This window comes from Zingiber officinale, chromosome 9B (genome assembly GCF_018446385.1).
Source record: "Zingiber officinale cultivar Zhangliang chromosome 9B, Zo_v1.1, whole genome shotgun sequence".
Lineage (NCBI taxonomy): Eukaryota > Viridiplantae > Streptophyta > Magnoliopsida > Zingiberales > Zingiberaceae > Zingiber > Zingiber officinale.
Window position 1 is genome coordinate 84,199,851 of NC_056003.1, and position 16,944 is coordinate 84,216,794.

The 16,944-nt window shown below is 34.0% G+C and overlaps 1 protein-coding gene across 1 annotated transcript; it reads left to right on the top strand.

Moving 5' to 3' along the window:
• Positions 1 to 11,781: 11,781 nt before the first annotated feature.
• LOC122024529 (V-type proton ATPase 16 kDa proteolipid subunit-like) lies at positions 11,782 to 12,347 on the top strand. Its single transcript, XM_042583182.1, has 2 exons — positions 11,782 to 11,936; positions 12,032 to 12,347. Exons 1-2 carry the CDS (start codon positions 11,861 to 11,863, stop codon positions 12,319 to 12,321), a joined length of 366 nt encoding a protein of 121 aa, XP_042439116.1. The 5' UTR covers positions 11,782 to 11,860; the 3' UTR covers positions 12,322 to 12,347.
• Positions 12,348 to 16,944: the final 4,597 nt, after the last annotated feature.

The following is a 16,944-nucleotide window of genomic DNA, read 5'->3' on the forward strand; positions in this document are numbered from 1 at the left end:
AAGGGGCGCATCAAGCCGAACTGCCCAAACCAGAAAGATCCAAAGAAACCAAGGAGGAAGAAAGCTCTGAAGGCAAACTAGGATGAGTCTTCATCAGAAGAATCCGATGACAAAGAACTCGAGCAGGCAAGCCTTCTCGCACTGACGGCTCAAGACTACACCAACGAATCCTGAAGCGAGGATGAATCGGAAGCCGAGTCCGAGAGAAGCCACAGATCCGTATCCGTTTCCGAAGGGCCAAACCACGTTGTAAGTATAAATCGTCTTTATAATTTAATTAATTATTTAATGCGTAAATTCGCTAAGTCTAATGTTCGGGTCAAGTCGCTTCTAAAAGAGGTAACATCTCTTAAAGAAGCGACTAATACCGAATCTTTGACTGAATTTGTTCAGATTGGAACCTCAACTCAAGTCTAAAAGCTTGAGGAAGAGAATTCCAGCCTGAAAATTCAAATCAAAGATTTGAAGACTGCATTGGAACAATTTACATTGGGTTCCAAGAATCTTGACTTGATTCTTGGAAAATAGAAACTCGTATACAATCGATCCGGACTAGGATTTAAAGCTAAAAAGAAATTTCGTTCATATTTATCGTTTATTAACAGACCAAATAGTAAGATAGTCCAAGCATGGGTACCCAAGTCTAACCTGGTAAATCAAGTAGGACTTGGTCAATATTGGGTTCCCAAGGATCAAGTACATTACCTTGATAGACCATATCGAGGCTATGATCCAGGGGGAGCAAATAGGAAAAATATCCTAATAAAAAGATAAACTATTAAAGGAATATAACTCAAATCTAATTTATAAAATTAAACAAAAATATATAAAATTATCAATAATGTAGGGGAGGCTCCGGAATAGTTGGCACCTCCAAAACTAACCTACCCGGCAGGGTAACCTAAACCAAGCTACCCAACAGGGTAATTAGAACTAATTAGAAAGGAAACAAGTTTAACTTGACCTATAGTACTAGTGAAATTTTGGATGATTGTACGTTAGGGAAGTTTAGTCTATGCATGTCTAGGAAGATATGGCTTCGACCTGGTGCATTTGGCTAAGTGGAACTAACCGAAGCTACCCTTTATGGATCCTAACCAATTAGACCAAGGTTTTGTATTAAGTTCAGTGGATAGAACTATTTGGAAAACCTCGAAAGCATGGTTACTTTAATGATGTCCAAGTGACTCACTATAGCCCAGAAGTTTATCAAAAGAATGCCTATTTGTTGAGCCCAAAACTAAACCTGAATCTAACACAAAGTTAACTCAAACCCTATAATTGAACTCAATTCATCTCACAAAATTATAGGATTCCCTGATTTGAAATTTAGATCGGGTGAGATGACTAAGGATTAAAAATCAAATCAAATTATATTAATAATTAAAAATCAAATTAAATTAAATTAATAATTAAAAATCAAATTAAATTAATAATCAAAAATCAAATTAAATTAATAATTAAAAATTAAATTAAATTAATAATTAAAATCAAATTAAAAATCAAATTAAAACAAATTAAATTAAAAATCAAATTAAAAATTAAATTAAAAACCAAATTAAATTAATAATTAAAAATCAAATTAAATCAAATTAATAATTAAAAATCAAATTAAATTAAATTAATAATTAATAATCAAATTAAATTAATAATTAAAAATTAAATTAAAAATTAAATTAAAAATCAAATTAAAACAAATTAAATTAAAAATCAAATTAAATTAAATTTAAATTCAATTTTTTTTTAAAACTCTTTTAAAAACTTATTTAAAACTTCTTTTAAAAACTTATTTAAAAATTCGGTTAAAAACTTATTTAAAAATTCTTTTAAAAATTTATTTAAAAACTTCGTTTAAAAAATTTTTAAAATTCTTTTAAAAACTTACTTAAAAACTTATTTAAAAATTCTTTTAAAAACTTATTTAAAAATTTTAAAAATTCTTTTAAAAATTTTAAAAATTCTTTTAAAAATTTATTTAAAAAATCTTTTTAAAAACTTATTTAAAAATTCTTTTAAAAACCTAGATTAAGTGATTAAGGAGCCAACTTCAATCAAACTATCTATTCCATCAAATAGATTCCAACTCAAATACTTTCTGTGTAGGAATTGGGTTAATCGATTTTGGATAGTGGATGCTCCAGACATATGACTGGAGATAGATTGAAGTTCACAAAGCTCAAGTTAAAGAATTTAGGATCAATTGCATTCGACAACAACGGTAAACTTAAGGTAATCGGAAGATGTGACATCGAACTCAGCTCCGATTCTATTATACGAAAAGTATTATTAGTTGAAAATTTTAACTTTAACTTACTCAGCATTAGTCAATTATGTGATAGTGGCTACTCAGTGAACTTTACCAAGTCTGGGTGTATAGTTAAAAATGTCGACAATCATGAAATCATACTTAAGGGCATTAGGAGAAATAATGTTTACATAATTAACCTTCCAACGTCCTCAATAAAGTGTTTCCTAACACAACAAAAGGAAACTGAGTTGTGGCATAAGAGACTGGGTCACACTCATACTAGACTCATTTCAAAAATGAGTCAAAATGGCCTAGTCAGAGGACTGCCCAAATTAAAATTTATTGAAAATTCAACTTGTGATGCTTTTCAACAAGGTAAACAAACCAAGTCAAACCATAAGCTAACCAATCTAAACAAAACTACTTCAATACTTGAGCTCCTTCACCTTGACTTGTTTGATTCACACGGAGCCAAGTCACTAAGCAAAAACCAATATTGCTTAGTAATAATCGATGACTACTCAAGATTTACTTGGGTAAAATTCATAAAAACTAAAGACGAAACTTTTGAAGTGTTCAAAATTTTTTGTAAATTAATAGAAAATGAAAAAGACACTCAAATAAAAAGAATTAGAAGTGACCATGGGGGAGAATTTGAAAATCATAACTTTATTGAGTTTTGTGAAATTAATGGGTATCAACATGAATATTCTTGCCCTCGAACCCCCCCCCCCCCCCCAACAAAATGGTCTAGTAGAGCGTAAGAACATAACCCTACAAGAAGTCGCTAGGACTATGTTGAACGAATACAAACTATCTAATCAATTCTGGGCTGAAGCAATTAATACAGCCTGCTATATACAAAACAGAATCTTAATTAACAAATTTTAAAATAAAACCCTATGAAATCTACTATAATAAAATTCCTAATTTAAACTATTTAAAAGTATTTGAGTGTAAAGTATTCATCTTAAACACTAAAAACTACTTAGGAAAATTTTGATCAAAAACAACCCCAGGAATATTTTTAGGGTATTCAATAACCAGTAGGGCATATAGAGTTTATAACAAAAATACCCTAAAAGTTGAAGAAACAATAAATGTAATATTTGATGAAGAAAATAATGAAACTCATAATCTAGAAAACGTTGACTCAAGAAATACAGAAGATGATAATGAAATTCAACCTAAACCCAAGGAATCTGAAGAACCAATTACTAACTCAAATATAAGACCAACAAGAGCAAACACAAATCACCCATCCGATCAAATTTTAGGTGATCCAACTCTAGGAGTCAGAACTAGGTCATCCTACAGAAACCTTAGCCAAATAGCCTTGATCTCCAAAATCGAACCCAAAACTGTAGACGAAGCCCTACCCGATCCAGACTGGACATTAGCAATACAAGAAGAATTAGCCCAATTTGAAAGAAACCAGGTATGGGAGTTAGTTCCTAAACCCATTAATAAAACAATAATTGATACTAAATGGGTTTTTAGAAACAAATTGAATGATCAAGGCGAAATAGTTAGAAACAAAGCAAGGCTAGTAGCTAAAGGGTTCAATCAAGTAGAAGGATTAGACTATAATGAGACCTATACCCTTATAGCTAGACTTGAATCCATTAGGATGCTCCTGGCTTATGCAGCACATAAAGGATTCAAGCTCTATCAAATGGATGTAAAATCCGCATTGTTAAATGGGTTTATTAAAGAAGAAGTGTATGTTAGCCAACCCCCAGGATTTGAAATCCTAGAACATTTAGGCCATGTCCTTAGATTAAAAAAGGCCCTATATAGACTAAAACAAGCACCTAGGGCTTGGTATGAACGATTATCTAATTATTTATTAGAAAAATGATTTCACCAAGGTCAAGTAGATCCAACCCTTTTTGTGAAAACCTTAAAAAAAGGCATTTTTATAGCTCAAATTTATGTATATGATATAATATCTGGGTCGACAAATTCAAAATTCTTAAAAGAATTTATAAACCTAATGGAAAATGAATTTGAAATGAGTTTAGTAGGAGAACTTAATTTTTTCTTAGGTCTACAAATTAAGCAAACAAAAGATGGAATTTACATTTTCCAAACCAAATATGCTAAGGAGTTAATTAAAAAATTTGGAATGAAAAATTCAAAAAATATTAATACACCAATGGCCACCAATATTATAATTGACTCAGACTTAGAAGGAAAATCAGTAGACTTAAAATACTATCGAAGTGCAATAGAAAATCTACTGTACCTAACTTCGAGTCAACCAGACATTCTTTTCGTAGTAGGAATGTGCGCAAGATATCAATCTTATGCTAAAGAGTTACACTTAACTTATGTTAAAAGAATACTTAGGTATATAAAGGGAACCTTAAATGTAGGACTATGGTACCCTAGGACTTGCACCCTTGATCTAACTGGCTACTCTGACTCAGACTATGCCGGGTGCAAGCTAGATAGAAAAAGCACAAGTGGTAGTTGTCAATTTCTAGATCAGTGCCTAGTAAGTTGGTCAAGCAGAAAGCAACACTGTGTTGCTCTATCTACCACTGAAGTTGAGTACATAGCCCTAGGTGAATGTGCATCCCAATTACTATGGATGATGCATACCCTTAAAGATTATCAATTAGAATATCAAAATACTAAAATTTTAATTGATAACATAAGTTCAATTAATCTAACCAAGAACCCAATTCACCATTCAAGGACTAAGCATATAGAAGTAAGACACCATTTTGTGAGGAATCATGTGGCTAAGGGTTGTTAGAGTGTATACTAAAAGCCTAGCTTTTGTATAAACATTTATTTAGAAATAAAGAATCACAATGGTCAAATACCTACATTTATTTGTTAAGTGTAGTTGTTCAATTAATTTATATTGTAGATAACATGGTGTGTGGTGTCACACACAGAAGATCATGTTATCATTTCTTTATAAATTATAAACAGTTACTCATGACTAAGATGGAAAGGAACAAACCATTGGAATAGTCGTAGTGTAATTAGGTATTAGTTTATCTTGACTAATAAATTACACTAGTACACTCTAAGTGTATTGAGTAGGATCATTTTAGGTAAGTTCTTTTTATACTGACTTGATAAAAGAACTATACCTTAGTTATTATGGAAGTGTGTACTCTTAATTCTAATACAATAACAAACACATATATTTAGTATTTATTTCTTTGACTTATCAATGGGTGAGATTTAGCTCGATAAATTAATAAGCCCGATAAGTTGGGAAATGAAATTACTTATAGTGTATGTTGTTAATTATAGAAGGAAACTGTGACCTAGTAATCTAGGTTGAGAATGTCCCCAAGAGGAGCTCATAAGGATTGTCATGTTAAACCCTGTAGGTGGACTTAGTCCGACATGACGATGAGGTTGAGTGGTACTACTCTTGGACTAAGATATTAATTAAGTGAGTTGTCAGTAACTCATTTAATTAGTGGACATTCGACATCTTAAACACAGGGAGACTAACACACTCATAATAAGAAGGAGCCCAAAATGTAATTTGGGATTGGTGTGGTAGTTCAATAATAATTCTTTAGTAGTATGAATTATTATTGATGAAGTTAAGTTGTGTGTTTGAGGCGAACACAGGAAGCTTAATTTCATCGGGAGACCAAAACCAATTTCTCCTCTCGGTCCCTATCGTAGCCTCTTGTATATAGAAATTTATACCCACCACATACCCAACTTTATACCCATCCTATTGGGGCCGGCCAAGCAAGCTTGTAACCCAAGCTTGGGTCGGCCAAGTAAATAGGATGAGTTGAGTTGGTGTGGACGGCCACATCATATTAAAAGGGATTTTATTTTTAATCTTTTCTTAATATGGATATCATGGTTTAAAAAGAGAGTTTAAAATTTAAATCATTCCTTTTATAGCTTTCTACAAAAGATTAAGAAAAGATTTGAAATCTTTCCTTATTTGTAGATTGAAAGGTGGATTTTATTTTTAAGAAAACTTTCCTTTTTAACCATGTTCATGATTTAAAAGAGAGTTTAAAAATTAAATATTTCTTTTATAAGTTTCTACGAAAGATTAAGAAAGGATTTGATATCTTTCCTTATTTGTAGATTGAAAGGAGATTTTAATTTTTAGAGATAACTTTCCTTTTTAGAAATTATCCACATGTTTAAAAGAAAGATTTTAATTTATAAAAATTTCTTTTTATCATCCACCATAAAGGGAAAAATTATTGGAGAAATTTTTTTTATAAATTTTCAGAAATAAATTAGGAAGTTTTAATTCTTGTGTTAATTAAAACTCTCCTTGTTTTGGAGTTTAAAGTGGCCGGCCATTATAATTAAGAAAAGGATTTTAATTTTAATTAATTAAATTTTTCCTTTTCATGGAAAAAGAATTAAGGAAGTTTTTATTTAAATTTCCTTATTTGCCAAGACCAAGGATTATAAAAGAGGGGGTAGAGGTGCCTTCAAAGGGAACGACTCTATTCTTTTTCTTCCTCTCTTTTCCTCCTTGGTTTGGCCGGCCCTAGAGGTTCCCCCTCTCCTCTTCTCTTCTTCTTTAGTGGCCGGTTTCATCTTTCTTTTGGAGTTCGTGATGATGGCCAGTTCTATCTAGGAGAAGAAGGAGAGAAAGGAGGCTTTGTTTCTAGCATCCCTTGGAGCTTGGTGGTGGTGGTCGGACCTCTACTTCTCTTGGAGAATTGATGGTGGTCAAATCTAGCTTGGAGAAGAAGGAGCTTGGTGGTTCTCAACTCGGGAGATTGTTGCCCACACAACGTCCGAGATTAGAAGAGGAATACGGTAGAAGATCAAGAGGTTATTTGCTTACAAAGAAAGGTATAACTAGTAATTGTTTTCCGCATCATACTAGTTTTCTTTGTATAGTTATTTTTGGAAATACCAAACACAAGAGGCATATGATTCTAGAGTTTTCAGATTTGTTTCAAATTTATGTTTTTCTTTATTTTTCGAATTTGTTATTCGATTATTCTTTTTGGTTAAACCTAGAGTTATATAAGGAAATTAAATATTAGCTTTCCTTAAAAGGTTTTGTCTAGGAAGTGGTGGATGCTCTCATACCCAAGAAGGCCATGTGCCTCTCCATGTAGTCCTGGAAGTTAATTTTGGAAATTAATATTTAATGGAATTTATAACGTAGGTGGATTTGAATCAATAGTGTTAAGTTCCGCTTGCGATTCAAATCTAAACCATTAAGAACAGATAAGCTAAATTTGGAATCAATGATGTTAAGTTCCGTCTGTGATTCCTAATTTAACTTCTAAAGAACACAATAGGTTATTTAGGAAAGGTTCGACACTTGTACAAACTTTTTGTACAGTGGAACCGATACGATCTTCCTAGGACTAACCAACAATTTGTATCAAAGCTAGGGTTTGCCTCTGTGTGTTTGGTTTTCAAATTAATTATTCACATGTCATATATAATTTAGGCAGGATAATAGTAGGATGTGCTAACTTTATGGTTGCAGGCTCCAACTATTATGACATATAGATATTATGTGTGATTGGACCCTTGGACATGTCAAGAGCATTATTTTGTGTGTGCATGATTGTATGTATCAAATACAGCAGGAGCTGTATTAGTTTTAGAAGTTTATTTTTGTTCGATCCAGAATACATATGTACATTCATTTGTGGAATATAGGATCGATATATGTAAAATTCTATATTTATCGTGGATCGTATCCTTGCAAGGCATGGTGCTATTGGAGGACCAGCAGCGCAGCGGAAAAAGGAAGCTCGATGGACCCGACGTCATGAACCTGAGGGCTGGCAGCACGTGATGGACAGTGATGGAAGAAGCCATAATAGTTGAAAAATTAATTTTCATATTTATTGTTTGTATTTACTGTGATGTATGTGTGCATGTGATGTATGCTAGCATAGGTTAAAATTCCTCACCATAAATAACTATGTGGGAGAGGGATTAGTATATGAATCCCATGGTCTCCATTACTGGTTTGTAAGTGATGCAACAAGCTTGCGCGTTGGCTCTGAGTGCCTTCCTCCATATTGGATGAGTTTGTTTGCGGATCACTAAATCAAACTTCCATTTTGGATGGTTATAGGAAATTAATTAAGAGCGTGTGATCTTCCCCATCAGAAGGGGCATAATATTATTTAATGGACTAAATATCAAGTAATGGTATACACTTAGGCTCATTTAATAGTATCCTCCCCATCGGAGATACTTCTATTATTTGTGTGATCGAAGGAAAACTAACTATTAATTTGTCATAAAAATAGGTTGACAAGATAATAAAATTATAACCCTCCTCTTACAAATGTTTGAATTTGTATACGTCCACCCTATCGTGGCATACAAAATTCACAGTGTTTGAGGAAATTTTATTTGTCAGGTTGACAAGATAATAAAATTAATGGGTAAAATCCCTCTTACAAATGTTTGAATTTGTATACGTCCACACTATCGTGGCATACAATATTCACGGTGTTTGAGGTAATTTTATTTGTCATAAAGATAGGTTGACAAGGTTATTAATGGGTATAACCCTCCTCTTACAAATGTTCAATTTTGTATACGTCCACACTATCGTGGCATGCAAAATTCATGGTGTTTAAGTCGTTGGTGAATTTAAATGATATTATTTTGAAGAATCAATATTATTTTAAATTCAAAGTTTTGATCAAATATTTGATCAAAGATAGACCAACTATTAATTTTATTCGTCATAAAGTAAGGTTGACGAGATAATAAAATTAATGGATAAAATCTCCTCTTTGATTTTGTATACGCCCACACTATCGTGGCATACAAAATTCACGGGGTTTTTAAGGAGTTGGTCTTGACCAAATATTTTTGTGATTCTTAGGATTTAAAATGTTTGTCAATCCCCTAGTTGTTATACTATAGAAAAGACTTAGTAGTCCCAATTATAATGATTGGAAATAGGACTTGGACATTAAGGTAGACTGTCCTCTTAGAACTAAGAACAATATAGGTGTATTTTATTCATTAGTTGATACATTTTTAGTGGTATTATCTACCGATACCTGGTGTGTAGATACGGGAGCCACTGATCATATCTGCAATTCATTGCAGGGGTTCCAGGAAACCCGACAACTATATGAAGGAGAAATCACCGTCTACATGGGCACTACTGCAAAAGTAGCAGCTGTTGCAGTGGGAGATGTTTATCCTCTGATATGAATAAAAAGTGGATTTTGAGAAAATTATCTTTACATACCAAGTTTAGAAAGAACTTGATTTCGATTTCTAAATTATTAAAGAATAGATATTCTGTCTATTTTGATAACAAACTTGTTATCAAGAAAAATAAGGAAGTTATCTGTTCTGGTATGTTGGTTGATAATTTACAATCCAATAACTCCCACGATGCAATAAATGGAAATTAATAACACATCTTCTAACTTTAATAAGAGAAAGCAACCTTCGGAAATAAACCAATCATATTTTTGGCATATAAGGCTAGGTTATATTAACTTGAGTAGGATTCAAAGGATAATAACCAATGAACTCTTGGGTTCATTGGTAGTGGAAATCTTTCCAACCTGTGAGTCTTATTTGGAAGGAAAAATAATCAAGAAGCTTTTAAGTCTAAGGGTTATAGAGCCAAAGATGTATTGGAATTGGTTCATTCTGATTTGTGTGGATCTATGATTATCCAGGAAAGAGATGGTTTTGAATATTTTGTCTATTTTATAGACAACTATTCAAAATACGGGTACATGTACTTGATGCGCCATAAGTCTAAGTGCTTTGATAAGTTCAAAGAGTATTAGACTGATGTGGAGTAACGTCAAGGTAAAAGTATCAAGACACTATGCTGAGATCGTAGTGGCAAGTACCTCTTGGGAGAGTTTAGGAGTCACTTATCAGAAGTCAGGATTCAATCCCAACTAACTGTACCTAGTACACCCCAACAGAATAGTATAGTAGAACAAAGGTATAGAACTCTTATGGAAATAGTTAGATCAATGATGAGTTATTCAGAATTACCAAAATTCATTTTGAGGATATACACTGGAAACGGAAGTGAACATAGTACCTTCTAAGTTAGAACTCTCTACTCCCATAGAATTGCAGAATGGGCGTAAACCTAGTCTGAAGCATATTCGGATTTGGGTGGTCTAGCACATGAGAGACACTGATAAGTTGGACAGGAGTTCACTTGTTTGTAGGTTATCCTAGAGAAATGAAAGGAGGTTTATAGTCCTAAAAATCAGAAGGTCATTGTTAGCACCAATGCCCGATTTTTAGAAGAGGACTATGTAATAAACCATAAGCTCATAAGTAAATTTGTTCTTAAGGTAATAATAAAGGACACGTCTAATCTAAGTACCAACTGTACAAGATGAAATATCACAAGAAATTGCAACACGTATCACAGATGATACACAATTACAGATAGTGCCTCATCGTAGTGGGAGGGTTGTTAGGCAACCTAAAAGATTCATGTTTTGGGAAAGTCTTTGGACTTGATCCCTAGCGAACATAAACCTGATCCCCGGACATATGACGAAGCGCTCCAAGATAAGGATGCAGCATCTTGGCAAAGAGTAATGAATACAGAATTAGTATATATGTATTCTAATAAAATCTGGGAGCTTGTAGAATCACCAGATTGTGTAAAAGTCATTGGGTGTTAAAAGGTCTACAATAGGAAAAGAGGGATAGACGGGAAAGTGGAAACTTTCAAAGCAAGGCTAGTTGAAAAAGGAAACTTTTTCACCGGTAGCCATGCATAAGTTTATCCGGATTCTTTTATCAATTGCTTCTCATATTGACTATGAGATTTGGCAAGTGGATATCAAGACAGCTTTCCTTAATAGAAGTCTTGAAGAAAACATCCATATAAAGCAACCAGAAGGCACTACAAGAAAATTGGGATTCTACAACACTTAAACGACAACGCTTTTTATAAAAAGCGTTGTCTATTTTGTTTTAACAACGCTTTTAGTGAAAAGCGTTGTCTATTTCATTATTTTCTTATTAATAGACAACGCTTTTCTAAAAACCGTTGTCTATTAGTGATTTTTATGGGTCAAAGACAACGCTTTGTAAAAAGCGTTGTCTATTAGACTGATTTTTAGTGTCTACGACAACGCTTTTTAAAAAGTGTTGTCTATGTTTAAAATCTCATCTAATTCTTGATTAATACAAACCGTTGGATCTAAATCTTGATTAATACAAACCGTTGGATCTAGGTAAGGAGTAGAAAACCCAAACCCTTCTCCCAACTTCTATCTTCCGATCATTTTCAAGTCCCGAACCCTTCTCCCAAGTACTCCTCATCTCGCGCAGCCTTCTCCATCCAAGAGCAAGATTAGATACGAGGGCATCCTCTACAGCATCAACACCGAGGAATCCAGCATAGGCTTGTGCAACGGTATAGTTTGCTTTATGTCCAATTCCTCGCGTCTTCGCTTTTCTCCACTCCCCTTCGCGCTGTTCCTCATCAAAGGGAACATTTTTTCGAGCTTTTTTGGCTGGATTTTAGGGCTATTATCTTTGTTTGTGGCAACGGAATAAAATCTCGATCACATTTTTTCTTCGGATCTGACCTTTGCACGCCTGCCTCTTCTTCCTCCTTCGCAGGAACTAGGGTTTCGTCGAGACTCCTCCGCCACGATGTCTAGCTTCAGCGGCGACGAAACTGCCCCTTTCTTCGGATTCCTCGGCGCGGCCGCAGCCCTCGTCTTCTCCTGTAATTTCCCCCAATTTCGGCGACCTTTATCTCGGACTCCTATTCCGTTCGAATCAAAAGGTTCGTTTCTTGAAATGTTTTTCATTCTTTTGCAGGCATGGGGGCGGCGTACGGCACGGCGAAGAGCGGCGTCGGGGTGGCGTCCATGGGTGTGATGAGGCCGGAGCTCGTGATGAAGTCGATAGTTCCCGTTGTCATGGCCGGAGTCCTGGGGATTTACGGTCTCATCATTGCGGTGATCATAAGCACCGGGATCAACCCCAAGGCCAAGTCGTACTACCTTTTTGATGGGTATGCCCATCTCTCTTCTGGCTTGGCTTGTGGTCTTGCAGGACTTTCAGCTGGTATGGCCATTGGCATCGTGGGAGATGCTGGAGTCAGGTAGTTGTTGTTTGAGATCCTTTCTAGATTCGATAGTGCTCTCTATTCCTCATTTGTTTTTTTGTATAATTATTGACTACGAATTCTCTAACCTTGTCTTCTGTTATCGCATATTTAGTCCATTTTCCTCGATAGTCCTTTCATAAAAGAGCAATTTATTTTTCTAGGTCATGTGTGTAAAATTTATTTACAGTCGTATTCCTATTGTGTATGTGTCTTTCATCCATTCTTTGCACTATCTATCTATATAGGAGTCCTGGAGGGATCGTGCCTTAGCTTGTTGTTGTTGTTATTGAGAGAGCTAGTTATTGATTAAAAAAATTGGAATATTTACTGAGATGCTTGTAGTTTCATATGCAGATCCCACATGAATCCTTAGATCTATCGATTTCAATGATTACTACAAAATTTTCTATGTTTTAGTCACTTTGAAAGGGTAACAAACAATGTTTGTGCCCATATTTTGATTACTTACTGCGTTTAGTTTCACTACATAAAATATTGAGTCTTATTTATGGATACAAATAGCATAGACATATATGTGCTTTATTTCTATGGAATTTACCAAAACATATACAATCAAAGCACTTTTTCTATAATTGTTTTTTAATAAAAAAAAGTGTCAGCTTTGCATTGTGCTTACAAAACCATCTTGCAAATTTAATTTTTTAAAGATGTAGAAATAATAAAAGGTCAAAAGAGCTATTTTGAACTACATGTAATTTGATGAATCAAAATGCATGTATAGGTAGTTATGTAGATAACGTGTATTGACCAACTAGACATCTGCAGTAGTAAGGTTGGAGAATATTGGTTCTTCCATTATGGTTAGATTTATCACATTGAGTTTGAACAAATGAGTTTAATGAAAATATGAAGCAAATGTGAAGCGGTTGTTACCTTAGGAGTACGTGTGAGTTGCATCTGGGATTCATGAGTAAGGTTATGGTTAGATTTATCACATTGTTATAATAGTTGTCAGTAGTTTTTTAAGTCAAATGGTTTGAGCTAATGGCCTTGTATTACATTTGCAATTCTAATATCTATTTGTAGTTTATCATCTACGTGTTTGAACAAATGAATTTAATGAAAATATGAAGCCAATGTGAAGCGGTTGTTACCTTAGGAGTACGTGTGAGTTGCATATGAGATTCATGAGTAAGGTTATGGTTAGATTTATCACATTGTTATAATAGTTGTCAGTAGTTTTTTAAGTCAAATGGTTTGAGCTAATGGCCTTGTATTACATTTGCAATTCTAATATCTATTTGTAGTTTATCAGCTACGTGTTTGAACAAATGAATTTAATGAAAATATGAAGCCAATGTGAAGCGGTTGTTACCTTAGGAGTACGTGTGAGTTGTATCTTGGATTCATGGGTACATCTTGTAAGAATAAGATAAGCATCTAAGGTTAGTATTATTTACATGGGTAGTTTATTGTTAAAGCCACAAGCTATTTGGATTAAGATCATTTGTTGTTGTGTCAGATCTTCAACCTTTTGGAGTTTGGATGAGCCAAGTTCTCCAAATTTGCTCCAAATTAAGTGTCATCTTATATTGTTTATAACCAAGTACATCAATCCACATGAATTAGGAATTATGAGTTTGATGCTTGTAAAGCCTGTTTTCACTATGGAATATAACTTCGTAAACTGTTCCAGTTAAGATCAACTTGTGGCTGGTGTTTAAAAAGTTGATTTTATTACCTGAGAAAAAGAAAATTGAAAAGTCCAGTAAATTTGTATCTTCGCTGTAAATTGTATAACTAAAAAGTTGAAAACTTGGGAGAGCAAAGAACAAGCTGCATGAGATCAGTTTAATAAAGCAGTCAGATAGCTGCATGCAATTTGAAAACTATTTTACATCAAGGATCTGAAAATCTTCATTAAGATTAGTGTAAATTTTGTTTCTTTTGGTAGAAAGTCATGATGATTATTTTGTTTCTTTTGAGAGCCATCAGTAATGCTCATATATGAACTTGAAACATATTATTGCTACTTTTGTAGGTGAATACAGGACAGTCGAGATCAGTACACTAAGGAGCGTATGGATTCAGTAATTGATCAGTAGACTAAGCGTATGGATTCAGTAACTACTGTACTATTTTGAGTAAACAAATTGTTGGCTACTTCTGTTGGTTGCTACTCGGAAAACCTATAGGTTCCACTGTACAAAAATTTTGTACAAAGGTCTGAACCTTTTCCTAGCTACCATGTGTTCTTTTAAATTAAATTTTAGATCGCCTGCGGAACTTAACACGTTTGATCCAAAACTTAATCTATTTGTTCTTTTAGGTTTTGACTTGGATCTCCTGCGGAACTTAACACGTTCGACCCAAGTCTCCTTAAGTTATTAATTCCATTAAATATTAATTTCCATAAAAGGTTCCCAGTACTGACGTGGCGAGGCACATGGCCTTCTTGGATATGGGAGCAACCACCACCGACTAGACAAAACCTTTAATAGAAAGCTAATATTTAATTTCCTAAAATAACTTTAGGTTAACCAAAGAGAACAATCAAATCACAAGGAAAAGAAAGAAACAAAAGAACACAACTTCGAAAAAACATATTCGAAATTCTAGAACGTAAGCCTCTTGTATTTGGTATTATTTCCATAAATAACTAGCATGATGCGGAAATAAAATTTACTAGTTATACCTTGTAGAAAAACCTCTTGATCTTCTACGTATTCCTCTTCTAACCTCGGACGTTGTGTGGGCAACGATCTTCCGAGACGAGAAACCACCAATCACCTTCTTCTCCTCCTAGCTAGGTTCGGCCAACAAAGAGGAAGCTTCACCAAGGAAGAAAAACAAAATACTAACCAAGCTCCAAGAGATGCTAGCTTTCTCTCCTTCTTCTTCTTCTTCTCCGAGTAGTATCCGGCCACCACAAGAGCTCCAATAGAAGGGTAGGGTTCGGCCACCACAAGAGGAAGAGAGGGAGAGGTTGGCCGGCCACACCAAGGAACAAAAGAGGGAGAGGGATAATAGATGTTGTGTCTTGTGAAGGCACCCTCACCCCTTCTTTTATATTCCTTGGCCTAGGCAAATTAGGAAATTTAATTACAATAAAATTTCCTTAATTTCCTTGACATGATTTAATTGAGAAAAATTAAATAAAATTTCCCAATTTAATCTCTAATGGCCGGCCACTTCTAGAGGAAATAAATTAGACAAGTTTTAATCAACAAATTAAAACTTCCTAATTTGTTTCCGGAAATTTTAAAAATAAAATTTCTCTTTAAAAATCTCTTCATGGTTGATAAAGGAAATTTCTATAATTTTAATTTTATCAACATGTGGATAATTTTTAAAGAGAAAATAAAATAACTCATCAATCTACAAATAAGGAAAGAGATCTAATCTCTTTCTTTAATCTTTTGTAGATCTTTTACAAGAGAGATATTTTAATTTTAATTATCTTTAAAAATTATTTCTTCCACATAATAAAAACTAAAATTAAAATCCCTTTTAATTTAATTTGGCCGGCCCCACTAGCTTGGGTTCAAGCTGGCCACCCAATAATATACCTAGGCCGGCCCTAGCTTGGTTCCCAAGCTAGCTTGGCCGACCCCTTATTAGTGGGTATAGAAGGTGGGTATAGGTGGGTATAAAACTTCTACAAATAAGAGGCTACGATAGGGACCGAGAGGAGGAATTGGTTTTGGTCTCCGATAAAATTAAGCATCCGTGTTCGCCCCGAACACACAACTTAATTTTATCAATGATAATTCATTCCACTAGAGAATTATCATTGAACTACCGCACCAATCCCAAATTACATTTTTGGGCTCCTTCTTATTATGAGTGTGTTAGTCTCCCTGTGTTTAAGATATCAAATGTCCACTAATTAAGTGAGTTATCGACAACTCATTTAATTAATATCTAAGTCCAAGAGTAGTACCACTCAACCTTATTATCATGTCGGACTAAGTCCACTGCAAGGTTTAACATGACAATCTTTATGAGCTCCTCTTGAGGACATTATCAACCTAGTATCTCTAGGACAGTTTCCTTCTATAATCAACAACACACACTATAAGTGATACCATTTCCCAACTTATCGGGTTTATTGATTCAACGAACTAAATCTCACCCATTGATAAATTAAAGAAATAAATATCAAATATATGTGCTTGTTATTACATTAGGATTAAGAGCACACACTTCCATAATAATCGAGGTCTTTGTTTCTTTATAAAGTCGGTATAAAAGAAACGACCTCAAATGGTCCTACTCAATACACTCTGAGTGTACTAGTGTAATTATATAGTCAAGATAAACTAATACCTAATTACACTACGACCTTCCAATGGTTTGTTCCTTTCCATCATGGTCGTGAGCTCATGCTTATAATTTATAAGCTGATAACATGATCTTCTGTGTGTGACACCACACACCATGTCATCTACAATATAAATTAATTGAACAACTACATTTATCATAAATGTAGACATTCGACCAATGTGATTCTTATTTCTAGATAAATGTTTATACCAAAAGCTAGGCTTTTAGTATACACTCAACAATCTCCCACTTATACTAAAAATGTGCTGCATATACCCTGCCATACATCTGATTCCTAACCCTTCAACATGCCCATCAAAAGCTCTTGCCTTAA

Bases quoted from the DNA above. Each gene is read 5' to 3' on its own strand.
- LOC122024529 (XM_042583182.1), top strand. From the start codon at position 11,861: ATGTCTAGCTTCAGCGGCGACGAAACTGCCCCTTTCTTCGGATTCCTC. The intron at 11,937-12,031 runs GTAATTTCCCCC...ATTCTTTTGCAG, and splicing joins CGCAGCCCTCGTCTTCTCCT to GCATGGGGGCGGCGTACGGC.